The sequence below is a fragment of the Mauremys reevesii genome, linkage group 1, assembly GCF_016161935.1.
Source record: "Mauremys reevesii isolate NIE-2019 linkage group 1, ASM1616193v1, whole genome shotgun sequence".
Taxonomy (NCBI): domain Eukaryota; kingdom Metazoa; phylum Chordata; order Testudines; family Geoemydidae; genus Mauremys; species Mauremys reevesii.
The window spans coordinates 142026186-142053397 of NC_052623.1; the positions used below are offsets into that span (position 1 = coordinate 142026186).

Genomic DNA, 27212 nt, shown 5'->3' on the forward strand with positions numbered 1-27212 from the left:
CTTGTCCCCTGACTGCCCCCTTCTGAGACCCCCCAACCCTACCTGTCCCCCAGGACCCTATCCCCTACCTGTCCCCTGACTGCCCCAACACTTATCCACACCCCCGCCCCCAGACAGACCCCCAGGGACTCCCACTCCCCGCCCAACCACTCCCCGCCCCCTGACAGGACCCCCAGAACTCCCGACCCATCCAGCCCTCTCCCTGCTCCCTGACTGCTCCCCCGGGTCTCCCCTTACCAGGCCCATGCCAGTCAGACGCTGGCTCCACATGGAGGCAAAACTCCACGTGGAGTGCTGAGGCAGCTGGAAGGGGGGAGCTGCAGGAGGGCAGCGGTGGCGGTGGCTCACACTTCCAGGAGATGCAGATCCCGAGTGTGGTGAGAGGGGAGCCGGGGGAGTGGGGATTCCTGCAGCCGATGGATGTGGGCGGTGGTCCCCGTATCCCCCCTGGCTCCCCTCCTCGCTCCCCCCCTCGCCGCGCTCAGGCTCTGCGGCTCCCGGGAGTGTGAGCCACCGCCCCTCCCGCAGCAGGCTCAGGGCCCCACGCCCCGGCGGCTCACACTCCCGGGAGCCGCAGAACCCCAGCACGGTGAGGAGGGAGCCAGGGGGCGCGCCTGCCACTGGTCTGGGGTCCCAGCCGCCGGCCCCGCTCAGCCTCTGCTGGCCTGGAGTTCCATTCACTCAGCCAGCCGCGCGCTGAGTGGGGCCGGCAGCCGGGACTCCGGCTGGCAGCTGCGTGCCAGGCAAAATTGGCTTGCGTGCCAAAGGTGGTACGCATGCTGTAGATTGCCGACCCCTGTATCAGATGCATGGTGTGAAAGATCATGTATCTAGAAATATCTTCTGCTGTGCTGGTCTGAGAGGAAGGATGGTTTCACTGCTAAGGCAGTAGATTTGGGATTTGAGTTTGATTCCAAGCTCTGGTGAGACCTGCAGTTTGACCGAAGCAAGTCACTAATTTCTCTGTGCCTCATTTTGCCTTTATAAAAATTGGGAGAGTATACCCAACTGGGAGAGTCCTAACCTCACAGGAATATTTTAATAATCAGATACTGGAGCTACAATCATGATAGAAAAGTCTATAAATAAAAACAAATTGCAAGTGTTTTGTGGGTATATTGTATCAGAGGGGTAGCCGTGTTAGTCTGGATCTGTAAAAAGCAACAAAGAGTCCTGTGGCACTTTATAGACTAACAGATGTATTGGAGCATAAGCTTTCATGGGTGAATACCCACTTCGTCAGACGGATTAGAAACTGTCCTTTAATAGTGCCACAACTTGCAACATATCAATCTTCTGTCAGCTTCAATGTTACTGATAGGCCTGATCTAACTCATCAAAAAGAAATTGAAAGACTCCTGCTGACTTCAGTGGGAGTTAGAGCATGTCCTATACAGAAGCAGATATCTCGCCTTTTTTAAATCAGATCTTCACTCTTGTAACACTCCTCAGATCCTTTCCAGAGCCCAGAAGGATTCCAAATGTCTATCTGACAGAACTGATTTTACTCTGTGTTTGGGAAAGTTGTGGGAGAGGAGATTAATCTGGTTCGTAGCCGCAGCTACAGTAATCTTGTATCAGAGTATTTTTCACCACAACCTCTTTCCATCTCTCTTTTGGTTGCAAAATCAGCAGTGCAATGCATAAATAAACCTTTTGAACTGGGCTAATGAAATACAAAGGCTCTGGGTCAGATTTTTCTCTCATGCACATCAATATTTATACTTGTTTAGCACTATTGCCTTCGGTGGAATCATCCTGGTTTACACTGTAATGAATAGAGAAACAGGCCTGTCATCATCATCATCACCACAAAATGGGCCAGAGTTCTACATGATATCATGTGGGAGAAAGGGAAGTGCCCATGATTTTGGCAGCAATATATCAGCTGGCACCACATAATTCTTCCATTTAACTCTGGTTCAGCAGATCACAACTCTTGACAGTGCATTCCTCAGAGAACATAAGTGACTCTTGGGGCTGTGTGCAGCATACACTTCTTATGATCATGGTTCAAGTCTCCTTTTATCTGTTTATCTAGTTTATATGTTAGCAGTAGTTTCAAGACAAAAATTAAAAGTATTTAATCCCCCTTTTATAAATGAATGTTAGTATTGACGAAGGCTAGTTAGATTTATGCTGATGTGTGTTTCCAAGCTATTTGTACATGCTGTTGCATGGGTCTGAAAATATTTGTCTGCTCTGTTGCCCAGCTAAAAATTGGTCTGTTGCATGACAGACCCAGGTAAAATAACTAGATCTAAAAAGTGTGATTATGTGGTGGTAAAATGTTAATGACAGATGAGCACACTGGATGCAAGTGGTGATAAGTGAGAAGAGTATTTCTTAAATTTGCACAGGTTCTACCCTACTCTGGTTCAACCCATCAAGGAAGTGGTGTCTCAATCTCATGTTGATGATAGAGACCTTGAAAACCTAGCAGATAAACACTGACTCCGCCTTTTCCAGACCAAGCTCTGTGCAGGAGTTCATACAGTGTGGATTAGATTATACTGCACACAAAGCATTCAAAAAAATTGAAACAAGCACTTTGATCTAAGAGCACCAAAATAGTCGATGTACATGGGTCTACAAGTGTTATACAGAGTGCTTAGTTCTGCTCTTCTCCATTCTTAACAAGAAGTGGCACAGATTTGGAGCCAGAGTCTGATAAGAACCATAAAACCTGGTCTGGGGACCTGTTGACTCCAACTGGGTCTTTGGATCCAACAGGTAAGCACTGAGGCTACGTCAGTACCAGTATCAGTAGCCTTGACCTCTTGGCATTGTTGACTTGCTCGTATCTGTGTACTCAATCTGTTCTGACAGTGAACTGATGGAGTCAGTGACCAGTGTGCCACTCTGTTTGTTTTAAGGCAGTGGGAAATCATCTGAGGCCGAGCAGACCAGGATCTCTTCCAATTCCTGCTTCTGTATCTCTAACAGGACTGTTCATAGAGATTATCTCAGGTTATGTGTGGACAGTACTCAGTGTGAGGTGCTCCTGTTCGGTTTAGATACAGTTCCTTGAATTTTCACCAAATACCAGGCAGTTGAGGCAGCCCACCTAAAGCATCAGGATGTTCTTTTTACTCATATTTGGATGACTAGCTTTTCAAGGCCCAATGTCGTCTTCTCTGCATATTATCTTCTTCCTACTCTGACAGTCTAGGTCTTGGGAAACCTAGAAAGGCTACTTTCACTTCCATACAGAGATTGGCTTCTGTAGCAGAAACTCTTAACAACACAGTGTTAACTGCTTTTCTACCACAAGAAAAATTCATTGACATTCAAATACACATTGCTCATAAGGATACAGTCTCGTGGCAAATCAAGTCGTTTCTGAGATTCTTAGGTCTCATGGACCCTGGCAAGTACATAAATGCACGTGTCTGCTTCAGAACAAACCCATTGCAGCCAAATGCGGATCAGGGCTTTGAAGCCCCATTTGAGGCACTGATCTAAAATTGTAGTCTGAGAAATCAGTCTGCAAGCAGTGCCTCAGCGAGCTGACAGTGCTTCAGCATGCATTCTGCCTGCTGGGCACTACCAGACTGTCTGTGTGTGTCTTTTTTGGCAAGTTTCATTTTGCCAAAGATCTCCAGTCCTAATCCTGACCCTTTCTCCTGCAGAGAGTTATTCCTGATGATTGTTCTCCCAAGAGCAGGGGTTTCCAGAGGCAATTCTTGAAGGAGTAAGGAAGGTTACTTGCCTATTACTGGAGTTCTCACAGAGGTAATGCCTCTAAAGAGCCATTCCCATCCACTCTCCTTTCCCTCTTGCTTGGAGTCCTTCCTGATGTAGCATAAAGGAATTGAGGATAATTAAAGCCTCTGTGACTCTTTTCATAACCTAGAATCAAACATTTTGAGCCCCATGAGGGATTGTGTGCAGTCTCAACTGTCACTGCTTTCCACATGGATCCAGATCTTGTAGCATTATGGCACATACCTCATGGTGTGGCTCTGAAGAAACATGTAATTGGCTTTCTTAGAGAACATTGCGAGCACCCTTCATGGTGGTCATTTGCTGAGTTACAAATAGTGTGAATCTTCAGACCATAAGATTTTAAAGGAGCTAAGCCAGCTAATGAATCTCTTGTCCTTAATTTATACAATTTTTAGCTAGAAACTAGAAGCTGAGCTGTTTTAAAAACCTTGAATTTCACCAATATGCCTGTCTTTCTGTTAATTAATGTTAGAGTCTAAAATACTGTCAAGTTTTCCTTTATAGACATAATACTGCACATATTTTATAAATTTCCATTGAGAAGGAAGTGTATCCCATTTGTGATATTGACAGTGGATATTTATTGTTTGTTTGTTTGTATACTTGCACCCAGTGCCATGACGTCTGCTTGTATTCTCATACATTAAGAAACAAAATGTCAGCCAGTAATCATGCAACTGTAAATGCCTTTTTCAAAGGTGCTTTATTCAAACCTGTATCTGAGGCCCCAAACTCTTTTCAGCCAAATTAGAAATACTAATGCTTTTGTTTATTTTACAATAATTAAAACATAGTATAATTATTAATCGTACATGTGGAAAATAAATATTACTTCATTTCACAGAACATGCAAACTTCTCTAGTAATATTTCTGCTAGTAAAATATCGCTACAATTATGGGATTGAACCACAGTCCATTGAAGTTAATGAGAGTCTTAAAATTATTAATTTCCATTGATTTCAATAAGATTTGGATCAGGCTCTGTAGATCCAATGAAAGAGCAACCTGAACGTAGACACACATTCATTATTATTTGTACATTCTTTACATATATAGAGCGGTTTAGTGATACCTGGGATTCCTTTCATAGGCATCCTTTTCTTCAGAATAGCAGTCAATTTGAACTTTTCCAGGAAGTATGGGATCTGTTAGTTATTTTTCATATTTAAAAGTACCATTTATGCATGAATATGTCAAGGACAGATCACTTCATTGAAGCACTATTTATGCATTTAGTTTTTATATCTTATATTGCAGATAGAATCAACCAACGGGGAGAATCCAAGCATCAAGAAATCCCTCTTTCCTCTTTTTAATTCAAAGAATCATTTAAAGCATAGTTCTTCTTCTTTGAAAAAGCTTCCTGTAGTCACTCTACCTATGGTATTAATTTTTAAGTACAGTAGCACTGAAAAATGCTCCAGTAAACTTGTTTTACTGACTACAGCAGCATGTATTCTATTTTCATGGGATCACGTTCTCTTTAAGCCAGTTAAGTATCTTGGACCAGTTCCATAAATTCAAATACAATCAGCAGTCCTATCAGAATAAATCTAATAAAAAGGATTCATAATTGAGTAGTCCAAGATATACTCAAAATATAATGTATCCAGTTGCTAAGAGAGGAAGAGCCTGGGACTAAGAGTAAAGAAGGCAAATTCTCCTGAAATCAGTTACACTGTAAAACGGAGTGACTTTCCCCTTTTGTTTGACCAGTACAAATAAACTTGAAAATAATTTGGTTTATAAATTGTATTTATATTTTGTTTACAGATTGTTCTCTTATGTCCAAATTGAATTAATCAACTATTGTAACTGCAGGCTCAGTGAAAGATCAATTTTTATTAGCTTGTGCTGCTGCTGGATTTTTCTTTGTCCTAATTGTTACTGGTGACCTTTTTTTAGTGAGAGCAAATTTTGGTTGTTTTGTTTTTGTCTGTTCCATGGAATTGTGGTATGAGGTAAATCCCCTATATATTAAAAAGCTTTACATTTTCTTCATCCTCACGTCAGGTTTTACAGAGACACAAATATGTTGAACTTGAGGATAGGGTTCCCCTGCATTTGTAGCTGCAAGACTCAGCAATATACCCAATTAAAAACAGCGTTGATCTGTTTTCATCCAGGGCAAAATTTGGCTTTACAGAACTGGCCCACGGTCTTAACTGCAATATGGAATGCTATTGAAATGAGGCTAAGGCACCGCAGGGCTTTCTGTAGGCTTTTTAAAATGCTCTCTCTTCCAGCAACTAACAGCATGGGAATGCTTTAAGGGTTGAGGTTGTAATAAATCTGCATGATATCCACAATAATATGGGGGGAAATATGGAGAGGACATTGCAACTCAGCTGCAGTAGGGGGCTTCACCTGCATTGTGTAATTAACTAGGAGTCGGGGATGATTCCTACACCTATTCTTAAGGACTTACTGAAATCCCCTGTTTATTATTATGTTGCAGATGCCCGGCAGTGATGGTCAGGATCTTTTGGCATTACAGAAAGCCATTCACTCTTCCAATCTCCAGAGCAGCAGGCAGAAGGATTGGCATCCTGAGAAGATGACAGAAATCCAAACTCATGTAAGTGTCATTTTCCGTTCCCAAAACCCTCTCACTGTGGTGTCTTGACAGTGAACAGAAAAATTGCAGGTTTCAGAGTAGCAGCCGTGTTAGTCTGTATCCGCAAAAAAAAAAACAGGAGTACTTGTGGCACCTTAAAGACTAACAAATTTATTTAAGCATGAGCTTTCGTGAGCTACAGCTCACTTCTTTGGATGCATAGAATGGAACACACAGACAGGGGATATTTATACATACAGAGAACATGAAAAGGTGGAAGTATGCATACCAACAGGCAGAGTCTAATCAATTGAGATGAGCTATCGTTAGCAGGAGGAAAAAACTTTTTGAAGTGATAATTGCATTTGCCATTATCCTCCGCTTACTTCTTGGTCCTGTGGCTACCATTCTGCATAATTGAGAAGTAAGGGATATGAGACAGAGAGAAAAACAGTGTATTACAATCCATACAGTAAATATCACCTGCTGGAAGGACATCACAAACCTTCTCCTTTCCCCTCCCCAAGCCTTGGATTCGGGGCAATACCAATAGGACTATAGGAGTGGCAAAAAATCCAGAATGGAAGCCATAATAGTCCCTGTGTCCACCTTTTAGGCTGCAAAAGCTTTGATTATGTTTTTGCATTAGAGACGCTTTCAAACAAAAACAGAAAATTTGGCCACTTACTTTGAGGCAAGCTGCGCTGTAAATCTACCCCCCTACTCTGCCATGCACTATGTGTCTGTATGGACCATGCTGCTTGCTGGGCACTACAAGTTCTCTAGTGCGCTTTGATCCACTCCACTTTGAAACAGGAGCAGATCAAAGCACGCTACAGAAATTTTAGTGCACAGCAGCAGCATCCTTAGTGTGTGGGGTAAGCTTACATCCCAGCTTGCTGTGAACTAAGCGCTCATGTAGACACCCCCCCCCCCCCCGAGCTTCAAAACCAGACAGGAGAACTTCATTGCAGCTGCCATGTTTTCAAAAAATAATTGGTGGAACAAAGTTTTTCTACTGTAGCTATCTCAACTGTTCAGGCAGCAATAGTAGATACTGATCATAACCACCAAGCACTTTATGTATTGCCATATTCCTGTACAGTGGGTCCTAGTCAGTGGATTGAAATTAAATATTCAGAATTAGTAAACAGTAAAAGGGACTAAGTCCTGACATTTTTTACAGTTAAGCTGGTTCCGTTTAAGAGGTGCCCAAGGCAGTTCGTTTTCCTACAGAGAGGCTGGCATGCTAGTGTAACAGCAGGGCATAAGACCAAAAGTTTCCCTCATTCTTTGTCTTGCAGAGCCAACCTTTAAAATCCCTTCGGAAGCTGTTACATCTGTCCTCCTCCTCAAATCATTCTATCCCCTCTGAATCCCGCTTCCAGCCATTACCAAGTCAACCAGCCAAAGCTGCTTTTTCTGAAGTGCGAATTCACCCCATAAGTCAAACTTCCAGTAGCAGCAGCAGCAGCAATGTGCGTCAGGAGCCCCAATCAAAAGGCAGGCCGACACTTCAGATACCAAGCCAGATAGAACCGAGTTGGCATGTGTCTCCGGTGAACAGGAGTGCTAGTGACGGGACTTCCTACTCTGATCAACTGCCTTCCAAGAGTGGACAGAATGGGCCCACGTATAACCGAACAAACCGCTCCCGAATGCCAAATCTGAATGATTTAAAGGAGACGGCCTTGTAATGGCACTCCCGATTGTACGCCAATTAACATGGGAATTTGAGTCGAGGGTTTGATGGTGGTGCTGGTGATAGTAAGACTGTATTTTCAGCTTTATAAAAGTGTGCAATATGTACCTGTGGGGCTATATTGTTTGGCACCACACTGATAGTCAGGGATCATACAGTAAAACAAGATGAATTATTAATTACCAGTCATCAGAAATCTCATTGGCTGATGGTGTGTGCAATTCAGGGAGAAGAAATGTGTTGCTATTTTTTCTCCTTTACATTCCAGCTCAGTGCACATCTCTGTCTGAAAGACGGGAGAGTTTAAGTATGTACTGGCACTTCGAGGGGTGAAAACAATTAATGTCTAGACTTATGCCCTTACTACATATTTTGCTGCCTAGTTAAAACAGTGGGGTTTATGTGATACAAGTATCCCTGTTAAGGGTTAAAGTTGAATTGTACATCTTAAATTTGTTTTTTAAACTTCCACATTTGATAGGATTTGTAATATTTATTTATGATGAACTAATATCGTACTGTTATAATCATCTCTTCTGTTACAATGTAAAGTTATTTTGAGCTGTTTGAAACATTGTGAAGCAGTGCAACAGCTACCGTAGTTTCTATAAAAACTAACAGTAACATTTATATATTGCATCAGGAGTATTTTATTCTCTCGTTCTATATATATATAAAAATATATATATAAATGGTAAATAACTGTCTGATTTTTTAAAATATGCTCATTTAAAAGAAAAGTATTGTTATGACACTATCTGCCATATTTTTATACATTTGTGATATAAAGTGCAGTATTATACTTCTAATAAAAGGGAGTTGAATGTGGATATAAGTGTGACTGTAACAGTATGAATCTTGCTCAGCTATGAGAGCACAGTGCTATAGGCATTACTTTTGATAGCAAACAAAAGTATATTCATTTCAAAACTTTATATTGGCTATTTCGTTGGCGGTATTGGCTGAATGTAAGAGACTACGGAACTGTACAATAATCTGAATGTGGTATATTCTCCCCTAAATGTGCACTTAGCTTTCCCATTAGCGTCAATGGGAGTTATGCATCTGCATCAAGAGAATAGAAACTTGGTATCGCTTATCTTTCTCTAAAGGGAGAAAGTGCCCGTTTGCCACAAGCTAAAGCAGATGCTCTTCCACTTAATAATAGGGTGAAGACCAAAGAAATATAGCATGAGTTGCAAGTGACATGCCAAAGTTGTGACACTTACACACAGCATGGCACTGCAAATCATGGTATAAGCTTTTATGCATATATGTATTTTACATTGGGTTTAAAAGTCTACTAACTAGAAAGATAAATCTTGTATTTAAATTTAAAATGCTCTTGCACTTTTTTTTCTTCCTGTTTCAGGATGTACTTAAAGCTACTAAAATAATGATATTCAGATAGAGGTGGGAATGGTGCCGGGCAGCTTAATTACACCTTGTAACTCGCTATCAGAATATTCCCATTCACAGTCAGTTTCCAGTTTCTGCTAAATATTAGATGTGAGGTTTCAATCTCCTGTAGAATATTATGAAAAGAAAAGGGATTGCCTTTATAACAATGGATTTTAAGTGTAGGGCCTGATTTCCCCTCTCATACTAGTGTAAATTAGGAGCAAATCCACTGAAGTCAAATGAGTTACACTGGTATAAACTTGGTGTAGGTGAGAGGAGCATCAGGCTGTAGTGTCAGAACAATACAATCTTTCCTACATTTAAACTAATTTGTTCAACTCTCGCATCAGTCTGCAGTGTAGCTCACTTTCTGCCTGTTATCTTCATATATCAATTGTACTTACAGATATTCTGTCCTGTCCAAAAAGAAGTCAAGATGAGCATGAATGTCATAATTTAGCCACAGATATAGATGTAAAAATAGCCATTTAGTAACATTTGGAGTTCCTACTTCACTGCAAAAGGAGGTAAAGTCCAAAATAATGCATTTAAGAACCTTAAACAAAATTGACACCAACACTTGCAAAAGCTGGCTATAGGGTACAGTATGTTTCAGGTTTGCACAGTACAAAAAAAAGGTAACAAGTTTGGCAGACTATAAAGCAGGAATTCTTGATTTCTCAGCTGCCTGAAAGAAATGTGCATATGTTGTTTTTTCAGATTTCATCTGATATATGTAATATATAAACACTATATATTATATATAATATACATGTAGTGTGTATGAAACAGTGCTTTTTATGTCTTGATAAGCTCAGTAGACAATAATGCAGTTTCTAGTTTGAGAGTGGGGCTCTAAGCAGTATTATGTGAATGTCTGCAAGACTGGTAGTGTCCGGGTCTGGCTCGTTAGTCTTATAAGAACTTCTTTTTTCATTAAATAATACATCACTTGCATTTTGCCTCTAAAAGTCGTCTTACCTTGCTGTTAAGGCCGTCACACTTGCATAATCACATTGGGCCATTATGCAGATTTATAGGAAGAACAGAAGCCTCCAGTGGATTTCCCCTCAGCATGCAATAAGCTAAATAAGAGAGATTACTAATTGTGCTGTCAGTCCTTTAACATCCTTATTGCAGCTTCAAGTGTGATTCAGAAAACATACAGAATATTTGGTGGTCCAAATTGACGAGATCTCTCTCTATCCTGTACCACAATTTCCTCTTTAGAAACTTCTACAAACCTTGACAAATTAAAACTGATCAGTAAACGGTTTGTTTAATGTATGTAATTCTCTTCCTTTTGTTTGAAAGAGTGAAATTCTCATTTTGCGAACTGGTGTTGGTTTAAATGTTCCCATATATTTAACCCTGCCTAAATTCCCAACCTTTAGTGTATTGCTAATACAATTTGGCTAAGGCTCCCAAAGGAATCTTGTTAGGATGATTGAGATTTGCTAACTCTTGAGTAGAGAAAAGCCTATTACAGAGCAAACAATTTGTCAAGTTTGAGTTTTGCTTTTCACTGAGATTATTGGTCTCTGGGTCTAACTTTGCTATATTATATATTCAGTGGATTTACTAAGAATAAAGCAGCTAAATTAGGGTTTACGTTTCCATTATTTGCCAATTTGTTTTGCCTTATGATGGTGCCACTAATGAGAACATAAAAGAAACAAGTTTGCAGGAATTAATTAGGGTCATTTATATAACTCGAGCTGTCTAAACTTGTCTGAATTTGGCTCTTGTAAACTGAAAAATAGGCACTTTAACCTCTTTTTAATTAAAATGTATACTCTCTACATGGACACAATTGGACTCTCTAGCCTTTCACAATTGTCATGAAAATTTGCTAACCTAGAAACAGATTTTTTTTGCCCTTTTGATGATGATAATGAAAAAACTAATTATATGGTACTCACCGGGCAGCGGGGGAGGTACATATTCTTAGCAAAGGGAATTGTGCAAGGCTGGTTGAAATTGTTAGACACTTTGCTCCACCAGTACATTCAGAGGTTCACTGTTCCCTCTGGAGCACCATCTCTGCTCTGAGTTTTAGTAGAAGTCATGGTCTGAGAAGAACAGTGGGTAGCACTCTCTGCTTCAGGAAGTCAACCTGCTGCCTCTACAAATTCTCCCAACCCACAGAGCTCAGGACCAATCTCAAACTCTGAGTTCTGCTGCCAGATCAGATCCAGGCTTATGAACTGGATGTATAGGTTCTAATGTCTCTGCATTTTAATGCATGTTTACAAACTACCATTCTCTTAGATCAATATAAAGACAGGCCTCAAATTGATTCATCCTCAGATAATTTACAGACCTGTTGCCTTCCTCTCTCGCATAGGTTTCTGGGAGCAAAGGTGGGTTATGCTTTTAAAGGTGGACTGATATTATTGCAGAGGCTTGATATTTTTTGGCCACTATTAAGAATTCCAGTTGAGGGTCTATGCAAGATCATCTGATCAAGGAAGTTTGAAAAGCCACAAAATAAAGACTAGATTTTTATTTTCCCCACAAGTCCTTACAAGTGAGAGTTTACTATACTGCAGTGATCATCCTTAAAAACTTGCCACTTACTGCAGATTATTTGAGGCATTTTAGGCATTTCTTCTAATAGGAGCAATGTAGTTTAGCTAATGTTGGAGATGAAATTATTCTTTATCTGAAGTAAAATTGGCAATCTTTCAAGGGTGACCACCAGCCAAAAAGTCAGTTGGGCTCCTATTCTGGTTACAGTTGTTCATGATCCTAAAGCTATTTGGGAGTCAGGCAGGTTTTAAATTTTTATATATCAAATTAATATAAGAACTATAACTGTGTGTGAGTAGAGCTATGAGAAACATTAGAGTCCCAGTCAGTCCCACAAGGAATATTCTGAATAGCCATAACGATGTACTGCATAATTTGTGTTGGTTGTGAACATTTGTTTAATTTGTTCTGTCTCTTGGCAGACAGCAGACATCCAAAAAGGGGACCACGCTGTGTACCACTCAGCTTTGCTGTTGTAGAATTGATGTATATAGGCCCAGTGTGTGCAGTGAAGGGAGTATGGCACAGGAGACATTAAGAAAGATAGAGTGCCATATTTAACCATTTCTAAAATATCCTTCAAATCAGGATACTATTCTAGGAACAGGTGCCTTTCCCCATGCAACTTCCGTTTTCTGTCTGTGTCAGAATGTTGACCACTTCATAAACTGAGGTTTGCAGTGAATGAGGAGAAAAGCCATTTAACTTCTAGCCTTTGGGATATTTAAGGAGCAATTTGAATAAACTTTTATACATAGTTTGGTGTTTCTAGTGATGCTCCATTACTGGTTCCAGTAATGGAGCATCATCTTTTGGGTCCTTTTGGGTCAGATGTTATGAGAGAACTGCAACATTTTTCTCTCACCAATCAGCCCCCAAATCACAGGAACAATCTTGGGGGTGGGGGGAGACCATCTCTTGATGGAAAAATCCCTTGGCTGAGTGGCCTGCTTTAACACCTTCTGAATGTATAAGATACAAGTTTGATAGATTTAGATTATAGTTTACCTGCACTTAGTTCTACATGGCTGTTGTTCATGATCAAGGGTATCTTGGTGTTCAGGCAATTGGTTGGAGCAAGAGGACCTCTTGGAGACCATGACTAAATGTAAGATGCACAAGATTAGTTGTAGGGGTAGCCATCTCTGTGTTGTCCATTTGGATGCTCTCCCTCCATTAAAACAATGTACTGTGTTACTATCCCAACCCTTCTCGTGAATGTAATTCAAAACACATAGCCAGATGCGCGGGACTTTTGGTGTCTCAGCCCAAGAGACCGAATGTGGAGTTGATGGCTTAAAAGCTAAGAGATCAGGAATGTAGCTCTGGACCTTTCCTGTCCTCTCTAAGGGTTGATCTACCTCCTCACTCTTACAGAATGTGGTCAGGGTTTGCTTTGTTGGCCCTCAGTTTACAATTGACTTATGTTGTAATTTTTACAGGAAAAGATCTATGAAGTATTCCATCTTACACTTTAACATAAGAGAATTATGTGCTCTTAGGAGCCTAATAGCAGAGCTTAAGTTGGCCTTCATCGGGATGTGCTTCTAAAAACCTCTAAGCCAGCTCAGCTACCCTCATGGAATCCTAATGTCATCTTTGCACTGCTTTTCAGTCTTCCCTTTGTGCCCTCCATTTATTTCCATGTAGTTTTCAAATATTGAAGTTGCCTTGTTCTTTGCTATTGCTCTAGCGCAGATTATCAGGGAGATAGAGGCCTTATCTATTACTCCACCCTGGTTTGCTGCTCTACGCAGAGACAGCTATCCTTAGACTTGCTCAGGATTTTCTTCAGTTTAATTTTTCACTTCATCCAAGGAAGAAATTTTATCTCATTGTCCCATTCCCCCCCCACCCCGCCCTCCATCCAGGAAAAAAAAAATCAACCTCTATGATGAGTTAGAACACAGTTCTTAAAAAAAAAAAAAAAGAAAAAAAAAAGCACCCGGACTAAGCTTTCACATGGCCTTGTTTGTCTATGTGCATTCTGAGGAAAGCCTCAGAAATAGAGGGGGGCATCATAAATATACAGGACTGGATATGGCAGCTCACAGTCACTGATTCCATTAAATCTCCAGTTGCCAAAGCCGGTCTGCAGCACAGAATGTGAATTTCTGCAAATCTATTGAATCTGAAGCGCTTTGTGTAAGCTCTTGAGATATAAATCAGATGACAGAGTGTATCACGGTTTAGTAAAAGGCTAAATCCAAAGTATAGGTTGTGTCCTCAGCTTGCTGTCTCTGCAGCAAGGTGTTTTTGTACTCCTATTTTAGGTGCATCATACAAAAGGATACGTCTGATCAAAAGGAGTAATTTCTGACCTATAAATTTGGATTATGTGAAACAATGATCATGAACTGAAATCCTCCCTGAAAGTGTAATGTTATTGGAAACTCCATTGAAGCATTTGTAAATCTGGCTAATCTGTTAAGAAAACCATTCAGGACTGCTTAGATCTCCACTGTCAAATACTGAATTATATGGTCTCAAAGGAAGAGGGATGGCAAAAGAACAAGGCTTGGAGAACTTGATAATATTTTTCACCACCTGGCAGAAAGGGCTATGCCAAAAGTATGAGATTGTGGAGGTAATTTTTCCAAACTTCCAAATTTATTGGTAAAGAATTACCCACTTCCATTAGCAGCTATTAGAAATTCTAAAATGCACAGACTTTTAAATCTACGATGCTTTCTGTTGTGGAAGGGGTGTGATATTGTATTAACCTTTTTAATCCTTGAATACAAACTGATTTTAAAATGTGTTGGATATGTAAAGAAGACTTCACACAAGTTAATAAACCATGTGTAAAGTGTTTATAAACAACTCTTTGTATCATGTCGTTGGTACACCGTATCAATTATTTTGGGGCATGTATTCCATTCTTAACTTCTGTACAATTTCTATTGTTGCTGTAAATATTATAAAAGAGAAAAAAAATATCCTGTGGTAACCTTAATTATCAGCATGGAAATGGTTAATTTTTACTGAGCACAATGTATTTTTGACTGGGCCTTCCAAACTATGTCTTTAATAAAATGCAGGTTTTGCACTAGAAAACTGAGGTTCTCATGGCTAATGTTACTCAGAAAGCATTTCACACCACAGGTATGGAGTTTCCTTTGACATATTAGCTTGTCTCTAACCTTTCATTGTGTCACTACATGCTGGAGGTGTGAATCCAGATCAAAATTGGATGGGAATTTAGAAATGTGCCTCAGTAGACACATTTATTCCTGGATCTTGACCTCTTCCCAGTTTGAGATGTTTGGCTTGCACCAGTCCCCCTGAAAATTCTTGGCCTAGGTGTTCGGAGCTTAAACACACTCCTTCCACCTTTGTGCCAGAGTTTTCTGTGATGGGTGCTGAAGTACTATTCTGTTTGGGCCATGTCTTATCCATTAATATCCCAGCTTGTGTTTCTTATTTTGCAGCAGGGAAAGCAAAATCTTTCCCTCTCCCTCCTCAAGCATCCAAAATTTCTGGGGCTTTGCCCCTTGAAGCGTATCCACCCCAGTCATATTGTCTCCATTTGTTGCCCGCTCACCACTTTTTACAAAAAAAGGCCAAAAGGAGCTCCATCTTGAAGGAGACCTGCTCAGAAGCCACAGAAGAAGAACTCTACCATGAATGCACCAGGCTCAGGAATGCTTGCTAAGCTGGGGGAAGAGGGTTAAAGGCTGGATGGCTTGTTGGGGTCTCCACATTCCCTGACCCTTAGAAAATGATGGCATCCATTTAAGTGGATAAGCTCTCCATGCTTCCTCATCAAAATCATCTCTGCAATTTCTGCGCATTTGAGATGTTAACCTTGCGTCACATTCCAGGTGGGCGTATGGGGGCCAGATTTTCAGAAGTGCCTAGGTGTCTAACTTCCATTGGAATTAATGGGAATTAGGGGCCTAGATGCTTTAAATCCCACTAGGTGCCTATCTGCATCTTTAAACACCTAAGTACTTACATCTGGCCCGTGAGCCTTCATACTCCAGATCAATTTTTAACCAAGGTTAATTTTCTGCCACGCCACAGATACATTACATTGATAGCATGAAAACCAGAATATCACTGGAGTGTCTTTCTCTTTCCAGATTCTTACCTTTTGCCTGTCCTCTTCATGCTTAGTTTTGCCCAGCGCATCCACGTCCATGCCTCTGGCCATATCACTCCCCTCTTCGTATCGCTTCATTGGCTTCCTCCTGCTGTTTTGCCCTTTCCTAAAAGGCCTGGCTCTCCTGTCTATATTTCTCCTCTCATTTCTTCCCCATCTCTCTTCCCTTCATATCTTCCCACATCTCCCTCATGTGCCCCCTTTCTAGCCCCTCAGTCTTGTGGCCCTCAGTGCTTAAATGCCTCCTTATATACATACCAAATCACCTCTATAGGATTTTAAATCCTTCCTTGCAATATGCCTCTTCCACAAAGGCACAATGAACTCTGCAAGATTCCTTAGATCATGGATTCAGTCACCACATGGTCTACAGTAACTTGTTAGCTACTTGTGGCTGGGTTAGTATCCTCTTTATTAGGCCAGCACTGAGCAGGCTGTTGATGCTCAGTAAATTTAAAGAATTCTGGTTTCCATCTACCTTGGGGAGAGTTGTCTGAGCCCTCTAGCCTCTCCCTCCTCTGCGCTTACCAAAGACCCTGTGCCATCGTTCTCACAAAGGATGGTCAAATGCAGGTCTATGGAGGAGTGGAGACCTTTTCTCTCAGCCGTCGGCCTCATTCTGTGGCCTCCAGGAAGTGCGCTGCTTCTGCAATGCTGTCACATCCCAATGGGCTGGAGTGAGTTACCCTCAATACCATCCCCAAATGATAAGTGCTGCTGCCAGGGTAACAAACTGGCTGATGTCTTCGTTTAACTAGGCTTGGTTCACTTTTTAAGCAGGCAAACCACTGCTTTGGTAGCTTTCATTTCATCCAGTACCACAGGCCCGACATCCAGAACTCCCACATAATTGCCGGTGGCCAGAAATCTATTTGAAATTTCTATTTCCTCTAGTTGTCTTGTTTAGCTTTATTCTTACAGCCTTTCCTTGCTGTGTTCCTCGTTTATCGACCTCACAGCCATGACCCCAATGTTCTTGGTGTTCAGCTGTTTTATCTGCTCATTTCCTTTTCCTATATCCCCTACAGAGTCGAGAAACAACCTTTTATCATAAGTGAACTGCTTGGGTTCATTTTTTTTCTCCTGCTGATTGACTTCTCTCTCCAGCTCAGCTGTGCGTGTCCTCCTGGCAACCATAAAGGACTTGGAAAGAGTGGCGCTAACTCTCCTTGAAGAGATTGGAAATATAGGCTCTCCCTCTTTCCCGGGAGCTAGGTAAGGAGGTGATGTCTCCCTCCCAGCAGGTAAGACAGAGAGTGAAGTGTGGTCTCAATCCACTCCCACAGCCAGAAAGGAAAATTCCATCCTGTAGCCATTAGGAGGGAAGGGTCATTGGCTCAGAAAAGTGGTGTACAGCAGTTCGATAGGAAGGCCTCGGGCAGATGCTTATTGCCTAATTTACAGTTGGCAACTCAACGTCCGGGCTGGTTTGACCACTCAACACAATGACCTTGCTTGTCACTTTATAGTCCCTCCAGGCTAAAAACAGATCTAATTAAATTGCAAGCCGTTTCAAGGTCATGGTCTCATTGCTTCTATTTCAAAGTCATTATGATTGACAGGGTTTTTAAAGTTGTCACCAATGCTTACCAGCTGAATTTCCACTCCCAGCAAATTCCTTTTTCAGCACTACCTCACTCCATTTCTCCCCATCTTTCCTGCCGCCGTTCGGTTTGATTGTGCTTGGAGGCACTTGTGTCAGTGAGTAAGAAAGACACTGATATGCTAATAAAAGGCTGTATTAGGAATAGCTTTGGATTTTCATAATTGTATTTCGGTTAATTTTACTGTGCTTTCATCACATTCAGTCACACTCTTACTTTAATGCTTTGCACTCATGTTGAGTTGGAGCAACAAAAGTGCAGTTCTCAAAGTACTTTGTGACCACTTAATTAATTAGGCCTCTCAACACCCAGTGAGGTGTTATCCTTAAGGCTACAATTTTGTCACGGAGATTGGGGAAATCACAGAATCCATGACTTCCAAAGACCTCTCTGACTTCAGCCCATGGTGCCTGGGAGCTGCAGGGGGATCCCCGTAGCTCCAAGCTGCGGTGGAGGGGGGACCCTGAAACTCAGAGCCCCCAAGGGGTGGTGAGGGCCCCCAGCGCTCCGAGCCAATCCCTACAGCTGCCCCGAGCTTCCCATTTTGTCATGGATATTTGTAGTAAAAGTCACGGACAGGTCACAACTTCTGTTAATTTTTCTTTATTGCCCATGACCTGTCCCTGACTTTTACTAAAAATATCCATGACAAAATCCTTAATTAGACTTAATTATCTCTATTTTACAGATGAGACACAGGGATTAAGTGACTTCCTCAAGGTTATGTAGCAAGTCAGCAGCAGAGGTGGGACCAGAACAGTTTCCTCCTCTAGTAATTGTGGTGCTATTATTTACATTTAAATAAGCAAGCCTGTTCCCAGTCCCATAAAATGTCCAAGCTAAAGAGAAAACATGTAGGCAAAGGATAAGGTGCAGCTGGGAAATTTAGCATGTGCCTATTCATTCTACTTTATCAGTATTTCCTTCCCTTCATATAAAATGATAAATAGATGTGTTTTGTGGAGAGATTTAACATAGGGATTCCCTCCCCAGACAGTATCTCTGCACAGCTTTCATTTTAGTATATAGTAGAGCAAGAATCAATTAAATGTCAATGTGCTATTTATTAGGCTCTAATGATGACAATGATCTAATCTGCTAAGAGCATGCTTCATTTATTTTCCATAACCAAGAATTTATTTCACATTATGGTGCTCCCTTCACTTGCTAAAGGTGTGTGACTTGTATAATAACTCCAGTTTTTTTCTCAGTAACCAAACAGCATACAAAGCACTGTACTCTGCCTGAAGGCCATTATTAGCCAATCAGAGCTCAGAGTGTATATATTTCTGTCTCACCTGTTAAGAGGTTATATACATCTTCCTCATTAGTCACTATGAATTCCCCTATGCCAATTGGCTATTTCCTTCAGAACTTCCTATTTACATGCCCACAACAAAAACTGCTGCCCCAACTTCTGCTCCCCATCCCCCTCAGCCTCCTTAGTGACCCATGGAGCTTGACTAGAATTTAAATTAAAAAGGAATTTCTCTTTCTGGGGAAAAGAGAGCCAAGCTTTCCTAAGATGCAAGGAGGAACAGAGGAAGGGAGAGGTCTGAGATTGAGGGCTGGTGATCAGATGCTGAGGAGGACATGTTTGCTGTGGACATGGGATAGGACCATTGGGGAGTAGTAGCTAACAACAGTAAGAGGAATAAAACATTTCAACATGATCATAAGATGAGGATGGAATCTGCTAACTCAGTTTTATAGGTGGGCTATGGTTATTTCAAACAGGGAAACCCCATCAACATTTTATTTTATTTTCAATGTATCCAGTGGCATTTCATTGCGCCAGAAACCAGTCCTGTAAGTGTTGTGCATGTGGAATTCCCTTGGGCTTCAGGGAGAGTTCTGGGAAGGACTGTCTCCGTGCAGCTAGTGTGGTACTTTAGAAACCTCCTTTAACCCAAAAGATGACAAAACAAGACTTTCCAACCTGCTGCTAAAGAATCGAATTTGTCCATATGTTGGGGAAACTTTTATTTTTATTTAAAGGAAGTTGTACGTGAGAGGCAAGAGACCAATGACAACATTATAGGAAACACCCCAAGCCGCTGATGAAAGGTGTTTCCTGTAGCACTGCAACCATTAGCCTATTGTTGCAAAAGAGCAGAAGTCTGCAAACCTGCCAGAGGAGCAAATATTTCTTACATTTCTGATTTATTGTCAGGGGGCTCAAATAAATCATGAACCACTCCCCCTCTGCCACCACGAATGAATAAAACTTGATGAATTACCTGCAGCAAAAGGTGTGCTCCACATTTTTGTCACATCTCACTCCCCCCTCTCCTTAAGTATTAATATCCTGAATAGATGCAGACTTGTAAAGCTGTCATCACTGGTGAGTTGTCAGCCTGGCTTTTGTTGCTGTTCTTTCTCTTTCTTCCTCATTTGTGTTCAATTTCCCTTGAGTCCTTTGAGACCGATATAGAAACTGTAAAAAAACTATTAGCCCTTAAGTAGCTGTCATAATCCCACTTTAGACATGAAGCTGGTTGGGTAATGATTACAATTGCCATAGTAATCTAAGGCCCTGTCTACATTAAGGACATTCTCACTGGTGGATCTATGTAAGTGTTCTGGGCATAAACCTCTCCCGCAAATTGGTCCTTCACTGCTGACTGATTTCTGCAGTCAACTACTTGAGAAACCCACAGAACAGTTGCATGATACGTGGCTGCATTCAAGGAGGCAGGATTGAGCCCGTAGCAAGAGGAGGCAGAGAGCATTGCAATTGGTTCCAATGAGCGTAAGTAGCATGCCAAGGAAAGAGAGAGGGATTTTTTTTTTAAACAAACCAAAAAAACCAAACACCCTGGCTTTGCTGAGGGGCCTGTCCAATGTGTCATACTGCAGAGGCTTCTCCAGAACGGATGAACAATTTCAGTTGTGTTTCTTTACCGGTCTTAACAACAGGTCAAAGTGCAGTGATGAAGTAGGAACCTTTCGGTGCACTTTGGTACAGGGTAACTCTTTCAGAAATGCTGAGGTGCAGGGCCCCAGCTGCTATCACAGGTTTATCTTCAGCTGGAAGGTTTGGATATCCTGACCTGACATGGGTAATGCAAGGTTGTATTAAAATAAATTGGAAACAACTGGAGTGAATGGTTGCACCCCACAGTCAGGGCCGGCTCTAGACCCCAGCGCGCCAAGCGTGCGCTTGGGGCGGCATGCCTCCGGGAGGGCGGCAGGCGGCTGCGGTGGACCTCCCGCAGGCGTGTCTGCGGAGGGTCTGCTGGTCCCGCAGCTTGGGTGGACCTCCCGCAGGCATGCCTGTGGATGCTCCACCGTAGCCGCGGGACCAGCGGACCCTCCACAGGCACGTCTGCAGGAGATCCACCGGAGCCACAGGACCAGCGACGGCCAGAGCGCCTCCCGCAGCGTGCCGCCTTGCTTGGGGTGGCGAAATTGCTAGAGCCGCCCCTGCCCACAGTGGTGAGAGGTTACTCATTGGGTTGCTGCTTACTGAATACACTTGTTACTGATCTGCAGGAGGAAATGATGGGGAGCTGGTGATGCTGGCTGATGAGAGTTCTTTCAGTTCATAAGAACTACAGAGAACTGAGAGTGACCTGATGCTATAAAAAAAAATTGGAGATATACCTATCTCCTAGAACTGGAACAGACGTTGAAAGGTCATTGGGTCCAGCCCCCTGCCTTCACTAGCAGGACCAAGTACTGATTTTGCCACAGATCCCTAAGTGGCCCCCCTGAAGGATTGAACTCACAACCCTGGGTTTAGCAGGCTAAGGCGCAAACCACTGAGCTATCCCTCCCCTCCCATGGTAGGTAAAATTCATCTTGAAAAGGGGAGTGTGTTTAGTGCAGTAGAGCTCTAGTTCAGCCATAGGTTTACTTGGCCCTGTATAAAGCATATTGATATTACGGGTCCCATCCCACTTTCTCCACATTCTCTGCCTCCCCAACAACCACATGTACGACTCCTTCTGGCTGACCTAAAACATACACTGGCCTTTGGTGACTCCCCCTGAGGGACTGGGAAGCCAGGTACTAATGTAATCCACTCATCAGTGTGTTACAAAGTCCCCTATTGGTCCATCCACACACCAGTGCATTCCACTAGAAACAAAGCATCACCACCTATAGTTAATATCTGCACAACCCAGTAGCACCAGAATCCAACAGGCTGCGGAGGTGGAATTGGTTGCTTGGTCTGATGCCTGCATGTGGAACAAGACCTTGTGCAACTTCATGGAGTATATAGGCCTAAGTCCGTCTGCCAGTGCTGCCCTCGCTTGCTGTGTGAGCACGAGCAAGTCCCTGTAGAACGAGTCTAAAAATACTTACCTACGTCACAGGCATAGTGTGGGATTTGTTGAATGCCTGTCAAAGTACTCCAAGTACTTTGCATGTAGATAGTGCTATTCACCCAAAGATTTGATATGAAAAGCATTTGCTTTATTTGTTAAGTCTCTAACAACATTTTGAGTGATGTGCTGGTGGGTTCAAGTCTCACATAATCTGATCGTGACAGGAATCTGGAAAGAATTCCTTCTCCCGGTGCCGCTCACCCCCACCATGTACAGCAGCACTGGTTGTCCTCGGTAGAGGCAAGATCCTGGACCTGATGGAATTATAGGCTGATCTACTCTAGCAAGTCCTGAATAATAAGTTAAGAATAGGCATCAAGGGAAGAAGCCATCCATCTAGGCTGAGAACAGCAGATCCCCAGCCTGATAAAAATGGTATAGACAGTTTTGCTTATTTTGCTAATGTTTTTCCCTCAAAAATCAATAAACTTCTATAATAGCTTTGGCTTTATTATTTTATGTGCTGTTAAAATCCATTTCAATTCCAGAAAGCCCTTTAATTTCCAGGATGAGCATTTACATTGTATATTTGTGGGAGCAATACACACAGATAATGAAGAGTTTGGTTTCATTATTTACTCATAAATGCCTAGATGTTCAAGTCACATTTACAGTTCACCAAATATAATTTTAAGCAAGCCTCTCAACTCTTACTGAATACACTTTAAATCTTTAACACATTTTTAGTAAACATAGAGTAGAATTTATTTTAATGTTACAAAAGAGGAGATTAGTAACTAAACTATAATATAATCAGAAACTGGAGCTGTGTGAAATCATATGCAAAGGTTCCTTAAAAATCTAATTAAGTCTTTGCTGGACTTTAGTTCCCATATGCAAGTCCCATTGGCATCAGTGGAAAGTGAGGACACACTGCAGCCCTTGTGAAAAACACTAGTCTTGAGTGGGAGATTTTTTGGTAAATGTTTTCTTCTGGCCTCTGGAACAAGGGCAGCAGGTTCAACATTTTGCTGAGAGCAGATGAAATTGCCCCAAACCTGTGTTTTCATTGTGACAATTTCAAGACACAAAACCAGGGATCTCCACACAGCTCAGCTCCTGAGATCAGTTTCAACAAAACTAACTGGGGCCAGATTCTGCTCTGACTTCCATCCTTGGGCAGCCCCATTGTGCAGGCTGCGAGTTGTTATGGCAGAATCGAGCCCATCTTTGCTACCCTTGTCATTGTGTTTATTGTCTTTCTACATTTTGCTAGGGACTTTCCTCACACCCCTTTGAAAGCCACGCATGATTGGACTTTAAGCACATTTACTCATGCACTCCAGCAGCTCCATCCTGATGGCAATGCGCACATGCCAGCCTAGAGGTATTAATCGGATGTAGCGGGAAACAATCGGAGGGCGCAGGAGATTCTGGACAATGGATGATCTGTCTGAGTTTCCATAGAAAACCTGCATAACACCAAGAGAGACAAAAAGGCAGGTTAGCATAGAGCAGAGTGGGTTAAGGGCTAGATCTCCCTCTTCCCCAGATCAGGTGACAATCCATTTTCATGCACACCAGTTTGCAAGCCCAGAATGTGAATTGCTGAATGATGTGATGTGAAGTCTTCACCAGGCAGTGCTGATGACGGTATTGGTCATTCGCAACAAACCTCTTCCATTTGGACAGTGAATGGTGTAATTCTGCCTACTGGCTTAAAGTTACTCTAGCACCAAGTCAGCGTAAAGCATCAGGACTGGAGTTACAACAGTGTAAAATGAGTGTAAGTCCAGGGAGATTCAGACCTAGTTGTTCTTCTCCCCCCACAAAAAACCACACGGTTTTAAAAGAAAAGTGACCCAAGAAGGGCAGGGAAGAATTGCAACAAGACTTGTCATTTTTAATTCAAAGGGCCCGACTCTCATTTGTACTAGGGCTCTTTGCCATCCCTCTGGCACAGTAAAGTTGACATAGTGTCAATGAGAGCCAGACCACCTCTGTATTTTGGGAGAATGTGAGACATCTCCTCGTCAGACTGGGGGGTGTAGATCACAGTCTGGGCTTTGTTGGCCGGCTACTGCAGCGCACTGGTCTGGTTCCCCTTGGGAATTTGGCTTGGCTTTGTCAAAGTGCCAGCTCCGGTGAGTGGTGTCACTGACTGTATTTAAACAATGACAGGTCTGAGCTCCACGTTTTTCTCAAAGGCAGTATTTTGAATGAGCGCTGATCTGTGCAGCACTCTGCACGCTCTGCTGCTAGCAGCAAGCTGAACAGGGAATGAGGTTAGCTTCTGTGGTGCTCGGGGTCCAACCCGCATCAGGGTTAACACAGCGGCACAACACCTTTTGAAGATTGTGCCGGCTTCCCTGAACTGCTGTACTTAATTTTGGAATCCAGTACTGCCATTAAAAGAAAACGGTTTGGCCTTCTATAATTGTACCAGATTGCACTAGTTTTCGTCACAAATCCCAAGATGTTAATGGGGAAAGCACAACCTCAGGCTTCTGTGAAATTCCTGATCTTCACTCCCTACAGAGAGCTCATCCTGTGTACACCTGGTTCACACAAGACCCATTCAGACTCCTTTCGATCCCTAGCTCCTATGTCTGACTATGGTTATATTATGGGAGTCACTCTGACAAAAACTCTCAGATGTTATTTGCTGTAGTGCAGTCACTTGCAATCCACCAGCTTTCATCTAATGGTATTGCCCTTATCTAACGCTGACAAAGTATTACTAAATGTTATACGTCCTCCCGAAGAGCATAACGTTGCTGTCGGTTTTCGAAATGAGACTGTGGCTGTGCTTGAAAAGTTCCTTACAGTGCCAAAGATTCTACTGGTTTGCAAACTAGTCTCTGCACTTAAAACAGGGAATACCCAGGGAACTGGTAGTGTCTCTCAATCCAGTAGTAAGGGATCACTGTGTGCAGGGGCGGCTCTAGCCATTTCGCCGCCCCAAGCACAGCGGCATGCCGTGGGGGGTGGGGGCGCTCTGCCGGTCGCCGGTCCCGCGGCTCCGGTGGACCTCCCGCAGGCGTGCCTGCGGATGCTCCACTGAAGCCGCGGCACCAGCGCCCCCCGTGGCATGCCGCCCCAAGCATGCACTTGGCGTGCTAGGGCCTGGAGCCGCCTCTGACTGTGTGGTTTCCTTTTGTTGTAATTAAAGTAAGATCTGCTGCAAGGTGTTCCTGCCCTTGGGGGATACATGCCTTTATGTTTCCCTTCTTTTTACTCTGTTTTGGGTGTTCCTCTGTGTTTTCTTATGCCTCTTTATTTCTATTGGGTCAGTTTGCATATTTATAGCTAAGGCTTTGCTCAACAGAAATTGGTTAGGGGTCAAATTTGTAGAGCTCATGACAAGAGTCAGCATAATCCCAGTCTTTCCTTACCAGGCAATAGATGAGTTGGATTTCTCGGGCTGGATTCTCTATAGCCGTGCAAAGGAAATGACTGCATAAGGCCAGCAGAGAATTGCACTGTAGGAGGAGAACTCCCTGTTGGCATAGATGTGACAGATCTGGGGCCCACTCCTGTGGTAGGCTGGTAGATGGGTTGGGAAAGGACATATCCAGATGTGGTGAAGCAGAGCTCTGCTATGCTAAATCCTCCACGGGTGGGGGTTCATTAAGATATGTCACACCAGAGGCATATCTCAGAGCTTCCTGGCAGCTTCTTCTAGTATTGATGAGGTCTGGAGTGTTACAAACCAGCCACTGGGATCAAGAAATGCAACCTACTAGCGGACACCCTTCCTTCCTGCTTTGAGCAGAGTGCAGGTGCAAGGAAGCCTGGCCCATATTCTCTCTTATAACTTAATTTGATTTAATGGCACAAAGGCTTTGTGCTGGTGTTCTGCATAGGATATCACCCATTGTGAGCCAAAATCTGCATTTAGCTTAAAACTGTTTTCACCAAAATGCTCCTCCCACTGACCCGGTTGTTTCCTGTCTGGTCCTTGTAGTAAATCCAATTCAGATTCTCATCAGTCCTGTACTGCACGCTGTATTTTGTCATCCATTCGTCTGCATCACAGCGCCCCTGTGTGAGTATCCCTGAGATAACTTTGACCTCTTTCATGTCAATCTGCAGCCACTGCCCATTGTCTTGAAATTTGGAGAGCCATGCACACCTGTCAGAAACAGGCAAATCAAAGAAAGCAGTACAGGTGTTAGTCCCAGGGGAATCAGCCAGGAAAGGAAGGAATGCAAAGGAACTGACCTGTTAAGGGTCAAGGACAAGAATTTTTAAAAGTGACTAGTGATCTGTGGTACCTCCATGTTTAAATGCCCAACTGAAAGTGGGCAGGTGCTCAGCGCTTTCTGAAAATAAGGTGTCTCAGGTTAGGCAGCCAGAAACTGAGGAGCCCAATCACTGGTCATGTTTGAAAATCTTAGCCCAAATATTTCGGTCTGTGGCAGAACTCCAGTGACTTCAGGGGTCATAGTCCGGCCCTAAGACTCCACCTTTTTACTGGAAAATTAACTAGGAATAGACTTGGGGATACAACATTCTCTGAACCAGATTCAGCCCTGCTGTAAGCGGCTGGAAATGCCACTGAATATTTAAGGCACAGTTTGTTCCTCCAGCTTTACTTCATTTCCCCCCCCATTTTTTTTGCTTTGTTACGTTAGTATCAAGACTCCTACAACTCTGCATCCTGCTCAGTTGAATCGCTGCACAACACTCATCATTGTAATGCACTTGCAGGGGTGTTTGGCTTACCCAAAACCCTGGCCATTAAGTCGGGCCTTGTTTGCAGTCCATGAAGTATACCAGCCGGTGTACTGCTCGGAATTGGAGCAGCTTATCTGGTCGGAAGGAAGCGCTCCTGACTCAAACCCAAGGGGTTTATGATAGGGACACTCTGCAAGAGAAACAAGCAGTTTAATCCAAGGAAAGGCGGCTGCTTTTATTGACTGGTTTTGTTTGCTCAGCATGTTTGTGGCATGTGGATTCAAGCTGTGTTTTCACACTGTTAGGACAGACCATAAACAGCAATGTGCGGCATGGACACCCATGGAGCTACAGGCTTCATTTCACTCCGCCACTGAGGAGTCTCGGTAACCATAAAAGATGCACTTCAGAACTCATGGGGGGAGGGGAGGTGCCTTCTCTTTATTTCAACTCTCTGGTGCACTGATTTATTTTAACAGCTCTTTCTTAGCCTTGCACAGACATGGTGCAGCATGTCCCCTTTGGGGGAGGGGTACGTTTACACTGCAAAAGAAGACCTGCCGCAGCAAGACTCAGAGCCTGGGCTCAGCTGACTGGGGCTCCCAGGGCTTGCGCTATCGGGCTTCC

At 42.8% G+C, this 27212-nt stretch overlaps 2 protein-coding genes across 8 annotated transcripts in view; one reads left to right on the forward strand and one right to left on the reverse strand.

Annotated features, from left to right (window-relative positions):
- CDKL5 (cyclin dependent kinase like 5) overlaps window positions 1-8648 on the forward strand; it is a 200817-nt gene extending 192169 nt beyond the window's left edge. For 6 of the 7 annotated variants that reach the window (XM_039484233.1, XM_039484275.1, XM_039484261.1 and 3 more), the window contains 3 exons: window positions 4988-5113; window positions 6189-6308; window positions 7592-8648. In XM_039484233.1, coding sequence (XP_039340167.1) covers window positions 4988-5113; window positions 6189-6308; window positions 7592-7984 — 639 coding nt within the window. In that variant the 3' untranslated portion in view covers window positions 7985-8648. The remainder of the gene's footprint in view (window positions 1-4987; window positions 5114-6188; window positions 6309-7591) is intronic. The other variant, XM_039484282.1, reaches the window with a different exon arrangement.
- Window positions 8649-22698: 14050 nt separating this feature from the next.
- Window positions 22699-27212, reverse strand: part of RS1 (retinoschisin 1) — a 31336-nt gene continuing 26822 nt past the window's right edge. The window contains exons 4-6 of the mRNA XM_039507534.1: window positions 26634-26775; window positions 25845-26040; window positions 22699-23377 (exon numbers count right to left, since the gene is read on the reverse strand). Of these exons, the coding sequence (XP_039363468.1) occupies window positions 23225-23377; window positions 25845-26040; window positions 26634-26775 (491 nt within the window). The 3' untranslated portion in view covers window positions 22699-23224. The remainder of the gene's footprint in view (window positions 23378-25844; window positions 26041-26633; window positions 26776-27212) is intronic.